The sequence below is a fragment of the Atta cephalotes genome (assembly GCF_000143395.1).
Source record: "Atta cephalotes unplaced genomic scaffold scaffold00019, whole genome shotgun sequence".
NCBI lineage: Eukaryota > Metazoa > Arthropoda > Insecta > Hymenoptera > Formicidae > Atta > Atta cephalotes.
The window spans coordinates 3,517,530-3,527,119 of record NW_012130083.1 but is presented as its reverse complement, the minus strand read 5'-3'; the positions used below and the strand labels follow the sequence as shown (position 1 = coordinate 3,527,119).

Genomic DNA, 9,590 nt, shown 5'->3' with positions numbered 1-9,590 from the left:
TATTTATTATATATATATATATATATATATATATATATAAATATAAAATTATTGATAATTATTCGTTTTTTTTTTAATATATGAAGTTATTTCTTTTTTCCTTTTTCCAACAAGAACAATGTAGGGCTTTCTCGAAAAGTATGTAGGTCCTCTCTTCGGAAAGGGGGAACATTAAAGAGAGAGAAATATGCGGGAGAAAGAGAAAATCAAAGAACAAAAAGCTGTGAAGTATCGGCTCTGCCTCTCTTTCTCCCAGTAGCAGCCCAGCGGCCCATCGTAAGCAGCAGTTTACTTGTCACGATGAACCCCAATGTCTCCGATTATTCATTTAACGGGACTCGCACGTCCATGATGGTCGGAGAATGATTTCTCCAGAAGGCAATGGGTTGAAGATTCGGTTCGTGCGCTCAGTCTTCTTCTAAGCGAGTGCGCGTGTGGACTGTTCTGATTCCGAACAGAAGGAGATAATCGCCGAGTTTTCTTGATAATTCCCGAATAATACGTCTGCCGTTCAAAGGAATTAAAAACAAGCCGTGTAAAAAAGGAATTGTGATTTGTTTTTTAAAAACGGCAGACTCTTTCGATGTTGAAAAGAATATAGATCGAATCGATCGCCTCTAATAATATACAGAATTCTTCAATTTGACTCGATTGGATTATCCTCTCGGATGCGACGTTACAATCGGTGGCTATAATACGATGATGATATAATTATTATTTGATCAAATGTGATAAATCGTTAATATCCTGTCAACATTGTCATAACATTGTTTAACGCTTGGCTCAGTAATACTTAAAATCTCATATACTTAGAGAAACTCGTTTTCGCGTACAACTGCGAAGGACAAGCTGAAACTTTTGTCATCTCGCGCTGCACGTTTTCGTGGATTTGCAAGAGGCTTTCTTGTCGATGACGTAAGGATCCAGTCACCTAGCGTTCAAATAAAACATGTACCATAGCCACGTGGTGTTCAAATCAACAGTGAACGTCGACGCGAGTAACTCTGTTAGTCTTATCTCCAGACAACAGTTTTCAGTCTTATCTTGACAAAACTTCCTGTATTGTGTAATTCGAAGTGAATTGAATTTAGAACAAAAATCATGTTTATTTATTGAAATCTAAATATACGACTCTGAAATCTAAATATATCTCCCGAATATTCAAAATAGAATAATTAAAAGATAGACAGAATAAAACAATTAAAAGGATAATATTGAACGGAATTTGGAAACATAAGAAATTGTGAACCGGAAGAAATTATCATCAAAGAGAGAATAAGTTTCAAAAGTGGAACGATACGAAACGGAGAATTTTTGAAATCTAAATATTTAATTATTCGTACATTATAAGCGAATCCTTAGTGTGTAAAGTGTTAACCAGTATCGCGCCAGTAATTCGCTTAAACCTTAAACCAGTCGACTTTGAAATATCTATCTGTACACATCGCACGGCACGTCCGTGCTATTCACGTACGCGCTAACTCAATAAGCAGTTCAAAACGGGTTCCGTATTATCGAACGTAAGTTGTCGCGAGTATTTTAAAACTTCATTTCCGCGTATTTATATTGCGATGATTTTTGTAAAAGCTAAGCATATCGAGTAAAAATTCCTTTTCTCTTCTCAAAAGGTTTTCCTGGAGCATCGGGGCAAGGATGAGGTAGGACAACTAGTCGGTGCCAAAACCCATGGCGCAACACCCTTAGTCATGGCATGTCGGAACGGACATTATGATGTGGCGGAATACCTCATCGAAAAATGTGGGGCAGACGTGGAGCAGCCTGGATCAGGTCAGACCTGCAATCCTTTCACGACTTCTGTTCGAGCTGATCTATTTACTATTGAGAACAATTTTTCAATAAAAAATGACGTTCGACAAAGGACGCGCTTTAGTGCTCCTTTTTTTCTTTTAAATCAAGTGAGATTTTTTTCTTGGCACTACATTGGTGTAAATAGCTTAAGAATTATGGTCGCTATAATCAACGTCTACGCCATAGTCTGATACAATGTACTGTACTTCACGTGATTTTACTTATGATTATTACGTTTACATTATTATTGTTTTTATATGAAAGCTAATAAATCTTCTGTTGTGGTACTAAAATTTTACTAAAATATTTCTTCAAAAACAGTGGTTTTTGAGGGTGAAACAATCGAGGGTGCACCACCTCTATGGTGCGCGGCTGCCGCTGGTCACTTGTCCCTAGTGAAGCTACTTGTGAGACGAGGAGCTAAGGTGAATTCAATCACAAAGACTAATTCTACACCTCTCCGTGCTGCATGTTTCGACGGGCATTATGATATCGTCAAATTCTTAGTGCAACATGGTGCAGGTGAGGAAAAATACAAATATAAATTTGAGAATTATTTTTAGAGAATTAAATATTAATAATTTTTTTTTAATTCCGTACAACTTTTTTATTTTTCTTTGCGAAAGAGCGAATACAAGTAAAAAAAGCAAGCTTTACAACATAAAAAATGTAAGACATTTGCGAAAATTTATATAGTTTTGTTTACATTACTTATTAATTATATATAAAACATTACTTATTAATCGAAAGGATTTGATTTTTTTTATTTAAAAAAAGCAAGATTGGGAAAGTGACTTTGTAAAACTAGTTACAGTTACAGGTTTTTTCTCTTAAAAAATTACGAGTTATCATTATAAGTTACTGATTCTGAACTGTAACACGTTAGTTACATTTGCTTAAAGAATAACAAGTCATTTTTAGTTACTTACAAATACTTTCCAGTTATTTTTTTACATTGTTATTTTATACATTTCTGAATTATTTTACTTATAAACTTACATTGATTATAGATTATTTATATATGTAATAGATAGTACTTGAAATCACTTAGATTATTGAAGCAATATTAAGGCATTCACATAAATCGGTATTAAGATTTTTATTCTTAATGCAGATATTTACAAAGTGTAATTATTTTGTCAAGGATAAAGATATGTTCCAATTGCAAGAAATAATCATTGCTTGTTCACTCATTCTGGTCAATCCATTATATTGACGAATAAGTTGTGATGAATAAGTTGAAATATATAAAATAACTATAAAAGTAATTATTAAATTAATTACAAGTACAAAAAAACGTAAATTGAGTTACAGTTGAAAAGAATGAGATTCCAATAGGCTTTCTACAATAAGCCGTTATCTAAATTGTAAATCTTAATCCGTAAGAAACTGATTAATGGGCTTTCTACAATAAGTCATTAGTTACCAATCATGTCACATTAGTGGTAAATAAGTCAGAATTATAAGTCATAAATCTCAAGAAACTTTCATCCAGAATAAAACATATTAGATATCAATAATTACAGTTCATATTAGATCTATGAGAATAAATTAAGAAAAATAAACCTTTTACTAAAAATAGGTTTATTTCTGTTTTTTTAGTCAAAGCAAAATTTAGTCTTTAAATATTTCAGAGTGAATTTATTTACATATCCAATTCTGTAAACCGTGCACCGAAATCTTTTTCGGTTTTGAAACACAATCGTAAACAAAACAAACAGTAATATCACATAAATTATTAAATTGATAAGCAATTTAATAATATTAGACTTAATGTTAGAATAATACTAACAAACATCTTAGAAAAGTAGTAATAATTAGATATGTTAATACAAACTAGAAATATATATAGAAATCAATGGTCTAGCTAGATTTTAAATGCTTGTACAATTCTATGCGAATTTATACTACGTACATATGTAGTCCTTTGAAACGCGCGCCGAAATTTTTCGGTCTTGAAACACTAATTCTATACTAAACTGCAGTAATATCACGAGTTAAATTGATTAGCAATTTTAATAATTTGATTTTTTCGTATTTTTGAATGATTTTAACAATGCTGAGTGATATTAAAATCTGTAAATAATTAATTGCGAAAAATATTATCTCGGCCAGGAATCGAAACCAGATCTCTTGCTTTCCGAACGAGCGCCTATCAAATGGTTAATTTAAGCATCTTAATTACAATTCTTATAATTTACATTTGTTTTCAGAAGTAGGAGCTATTTTAAGAATTATAAATAATTTAATTATAAATAATTTAATTATAAATAATTTAATTTATAAAATATATGCGTTAGTCGACATGATTCTTTCGTGTTCCTCTCTTGTGCGGACATCCTCCTTCATGAATATATATATATATATAAATTTCAGGATTGGTAAAAAAATGTTTTAAACATGTTTTAAGCAGTTTAAATGCTTAATTAATGTTTTTCATCAAAATATGTTTTAAATGTTTTTTTTATAGTACTATTTAAAGCATATTTGAAGCATTAAAAACATATTCAAGAAGAAACACAATGTTTTATTCTTAAAAAAAAACATTAGTCTTTACCAACTCTGATAAATTCTTTCCAAAATATCTAAACATTAATATCCGCTTGGACTAAAAATATATTTATTTCTCTTAATTAATTTACATTAGATCGTTACATCACACTATTTCAGAAGATGATTGTTCTCAGGGCAAATTATAATATATGTGATTGATCAATTATAATGGTCGCGTTCAATGCAAAAAACGCTCAATGAGCGATTTTTTCCGCAGCCAATGCAATCTAAGTTTCTAATCATAAGAAATGGAATTTGACCATTTTCACGCACTAATTACTGATTTATTATTGCCTTATGATACACTACTAACTGACTTACGAACTCACTCTCTACTTTTATTAATATTAACAGCTTATTGTAGAATGTGTGTACTTGTGTGTGTACTAACTGTAACTTCCGTTCTGTTACAAGTTACTTCCCAATCCTGAGTAGAAGTTACTTATTTATATCGCAGAATATTTAAGAAACTTCATCAAAACTTTATTGATCTTCTCCGTTACAGATATCGAGATGGCGAATCGACACGGGCACACATGCCTAATGATCGCCTGCTACCGAGGTCACGTTAAAATAGCGAAGTTCCTACTCGCCCTGAAAGCAGACGCGAATCGCAAATCCGTGAAGGGTAATACAGCGTTACATGACTGCGCCGAAAGTGGATCCTTGGAGATATTGAAAATCCTTGTCGAGCATGGGGCCCAGATGGACGTGGACTCTTATGGGATGACACCACTCCTCGCGGCAGCAGTAACAGGTTAAAGCAGAAAGTTCCACGCACCACTCGAAGGTTCCCCTAAGACAGTTTATTTAGCTCCGAGGAAAAAGCGAGCGCTGACCGAACGTTTCTTCGCTTCCTCTCTTCCAGGTCACACGCATATCGTCGAGTATCTCATAGGCATTCCCCAACTGTTCAGCAGGAAAGAACGTATCGACGCACTGGAGTTGCTTGGAGCCACATACGTGGATAAAAAGAGGGATATGATTGGCGCCCTGCAGTTCTGGAAACGTGCCATGAACGAGCGGTATGTCTCCATACATGGACAGGCTGTTAATCCGTAACCGAAAACCTTTTAGAACACTTTCTAGATAATTTTGTATAATCAGAACTATAAAGAATGACCTCAAAAACTAGCTTTTTTGCCAATTAATCTAAAAAAAATTTAAGATAAGTGTAGAAGTAATCTTAGGGAATCAAATAGTGCTGAAAATTTTTCTGTAATTAATATTGTTTGACAATGCGATTCGAATTTCGAAGACTATAAACTGAAATTTGGGGATCTTTATAAATATAAAATATTTTAATTTTTATAAATTTTTTAAAAGAAATATAACTCTAATTTTTATTTTAAAAAAAGTTTACACTATATGTTGAGTAATATATAATTTTATATATATATATATATTTTTTTTTTCTTCCCGTAGATATCGGGGAGACGGACCAGTGATAGCAAAACCTGAATCTCCACCGCTTGTAGCAGCTTACGATTACGCCCGAGAGGTAATTGAACCTGAAGCTTTGGACGATTTGTTAGCAGATCCAGATGAAATGCGCATGCAGGCACTGGTGATTAGAGAACGAATATTAGGACCGGCTCATCCAGACACTAGTTATTATATTAGATACCGCGGAGCTGTCTATGCGGACGCGGGTAAATTCCGTCGCTGCATCGAATTATGGAATTATGCTCTCGATATGCAGCAAAGCATGCTGGAACCTCTAAATCCTATGACACAAAGCTCTCTATTCAGTTTCACCGAACTCTTCAGCTTCATGGTAGGCGAGGAAGGTAGACAGACGACAAGAGGTCGCAGAGTACCGCCAGTAAAGAGGGAAGATCTGATGAGAGTTTTCGAGAAAGCTGTAAGTATGAAAGTATCATTGTCGTCTTCTAATATATCTTCCAATATATCTCTCAAACCATCAATATTTATTCGTTCACACTGCAAAAATTACTTTTAGATTAACGAAGTAGCGAAAGGAAAACAAATGCTGGACAAGATGGGCGATCTGACATGCGAGCGTGATTTTACATTCTTGAACAGAGTTCTTGTTATCACTCTGCACTTGGCGTGCCTATTAACGCGAGAGACCGGAGAAAAGGATAGCGAAGAATACAATGCCTTTCACAAAGAACTCTACAAGTTAATTCGAATAAATGCCAAAGGCAGACACGTGAGTGACACTTAAAATAATTATTAATAATAAAAGGGAGATTAAAAATAAATATCTACATTTTCAGTTTTGTAATGTGTTTTTCAGGGCCGTGACGCGCTGCATTTAGTTCATAGCGAGGATGGTGCGCTGGTTGGCAGGTATCCCACATGCAAGTTCCCATCCCCTCATTTGACTAAAGCTCTGCTAAGAGTGGGTGCAAATGTAGCTGCCAGGGACAATGACGGCAACACGGCTCTGCATCTTACCGCGCTATTGCAGCCTTGGCGACCGAGTCTATCGATCGATCTGCTCGACGCCGGCGCGCATCTCGATGCGATAAACAACGACGGCAAGACGTTCCAGATGCTATTGCCTAATAAGGAGCTTTATGATTCGATTTGTCCTCTGAAATACACCACACTCGCCTGTCTGGCCGCGCGAGTGGTCAAAAAGACGCAGAACATCAGCAGAGTGCCCGCACATCTCCGCACTTTCGTTGAGATGCACTAGTTGCGATGAGACACCACCAGTGAAATGCCATGGCAAACATTTCTACTCGAGAAAATGTGATGATTATGGAAAGCATGGCATGGTGATTCGGGCGTTAACTTGAATTCATAATTCATTCATTCTAGCATCTCGATATTCTCCTTGAATGTCTTCTAACAAGAGACATATACGGTGTGACATGGAGCATCATTACATACTTGTTGTTCGCCAATGTTAAACAAGAATGAGATAATCATTGTGTTGTACTGAGTCGCTTGTTGGAAAGCACCCCTTATCATAGGCTTATCGAAGAGGGAGGTTTGGGAATTCAAACTCCCCCCGAAATTTTTTATTAATTATTTGATTTTGAGAGAGTCCCATTAGCGCACATTCTACTCATTATAAGACCATATAAATAATTTTTAATACTTCTATTAGTTGGAAAAAATATTGCTTTGATAAAAATGCGACATATAGAAAATTTTCGTAAGGTTTTTGTCACGAAAAACAGAATATATGCTATAATTAATTCTTATAAAGAAGGATAATACAGTTATTACATTCTTGTAATAACTATATTATCCTTCTTAAAAGAAAGTTTTTAAAAAAATAAGTAAAAGTTATATATTGTACAAAACGTAACATTCTTCCTCTTCAAAATGAAGTGACGAGGAGAAAATTGTAAAATATCCAAATGAAATTCATTAATGTTAAAAAAATGTTAAATTACACCCAAATTAGTGCAGTGACATTCTTCTCAGTACAATAGCAAAATATTTTTTTTAGTTGTTATTTCAATTAATGCAAGTACATCCCTAGGTTGATTGAAATCTCCCTCTCTCCCTCCTCCGAAAAAATTTCACGATACGCCCATGCCCCTTATTGTACAGGATTTTGAAATCGTTCTGATTTCTAGTTGTTTTTTTTTAAATGAGAACGATTTTGAGATATTTTGTAACTTATATTAGAACAGGGATAAAAAGATTGTCCCTGAGAAGCAAATCTTCTGATTAATGATATACGAACCACACGTGATCCCAAGAAGATTTTTTGACAGCTTCTCTCATAACATACATAAAACATGTTTCGCAATAAGATTTTCGCAAACAAAAAATACTTTTTTATTTCAGTTGACAACTTTCTTTTTATGCTTCGTAATTAATTTACTGAAAGAAAACTCCAAATACATACATCTTTTAAAGCGAAAATTATAGATTTCGCTATTAAAAATTTTATATTCAATAAAGTGGAATAATATACACTTTACTTATGTATATACATATATATATTTTTTCATACGATTACGGTAATTCATAAAATATCTATTTTCATAAAAAGAATTTTAAAAAGATTAAAAAATTTAATGAGAAACCTTCCTCCATTTCAATTAATAATTTTTTATATAATTATTTAATTAACCTTTATTTAATTAATTATTTTGAAAATTGATTGGAGATATTAACGCGTTTTTATCGAAATAAAATTGATTTATCAGCATTTTTATTTAAATCCTTGCTTGCCATTATTTTTGTTAGACTGAGATTAATTAGCAACATATTTTAATAGATCTCTTTAATATCAATGTGTGATGATACGAAAGAGAGCCTTTTTAATTTTGATGAATGAGTTAGATGAATATTGGTGATAATGCAGACATTGTGATCTTATTATTGCGAACTTGGCCTCTCCCTTATACATAAACCCCGCGCAAGCTATATTTTATATATATATAGGGTGCGTTACCAAAATCCGGACAAATTTAAATTTAAATTTTCCGCTATATTGTGCCTCCGCCAAAGATTGTTGTTGGCGTCCGAGAAAGCCTGCTGCTTCTAATAAACAATCATATTCTCAAAATGGCCGTGATATTGAAACCAAGTGCGGAGTATAATCGTATCGAAGAGCCATGATCATCGAAGGTCTTCGCGCTCAATAATAATACGAAATAATTTGGTTCTTTGGAGATACGCGAGATCAACCGTTTATGATGTTGTGGCTGTTCTTGGACTGTTCTAAAGCCTTATATACGGCTTTAGAATAGTCCAATGAAGGTTCTAGTATGCCAGTGAGAAAGAGTCACTCGAAAAAACGCACCGCGAAGACCGCAGTCATTGAAAAGGCTCAAGCGCTGATTTCAGATGACCCAGGGCAATCATTGCGCATTCTGATGGATGTAGTGAAGTAGATGGAAACTGGCGTCCGGAAGGCCATATGTTTTTCAGCAGGACGCATGAGTCATTTGATTCAAAATTGGCTCTCAGACAATGTCGATATGTTTTAGTTCAAGGAATTCTGGCCTCCCAATAGCCTAGATTTAAATCCCTTGAACTACTACGTATGGAGCGTAGTTGAAAGAGTCACAAACAAGTCTCGGCATCCCAATGTGACTCATTAAAAACCGCTGTTGAGATAGCATTCGTCAGCATGGACAGCGCTACATTACAGCATGCGTGCGAACACTTCAGACCGAAAATAAAGGTCGTCATTCAAGCTAATGGGGGATATATCGAATAATTGTGCTCTGCGGGGATTCCCCAAGTGCCATGTAAAAGGATTTTTGTAATATTTAATTTTTATTAAA

At 34.2% G+C, this 9,590-nt stretch overlaps 1 protein-coding gene across 1 annotated transcript in view; it reads left to right on the top strand.

The window, feature by feature from the left end:
* Positions 1 to 7,030, top strand: part of LOC105619064 (protein fem-1 homolog CG6966) — a 38,357-nt gene extending 31,327 nt beyond the window's left edge. Inside the window, exons 2-8 of the mRNA XM_012200592.1 lie at positions 1,629 to 1,788; positions 2,131 to 2,331; positions 4,868 to 5,119; positions 5,231 to 5,387; positions 5,788 to 6,226; positions 6,326 to 6,538; positions 6,626 to 7,030. Coding sequence (XP_012055982.1) covers positions 1,629 to 1,788; positions 2,131 to 2,331; positions 4,868 to 5,119; positions 5,231 to 5,387; positions 5,788 to 6,226; positions 6,326 to 6,538; positions 6,626 to 7,030 — 1,827 coding nt within the window. The remainder of the gene's footprint in view (positions 1 to 1,628; positions 1,789 to 2,130; positions 2,332 to 4,867; positions 5,120 to 5,230; positions 5,388 to 5,787; positions 6,227 to 6,325; positions 6,539 to 6,625) is intronic.
* The last annotated feature ends 2,560 nt before the right edge of the window (positions 7,031 to 9,590 follow it).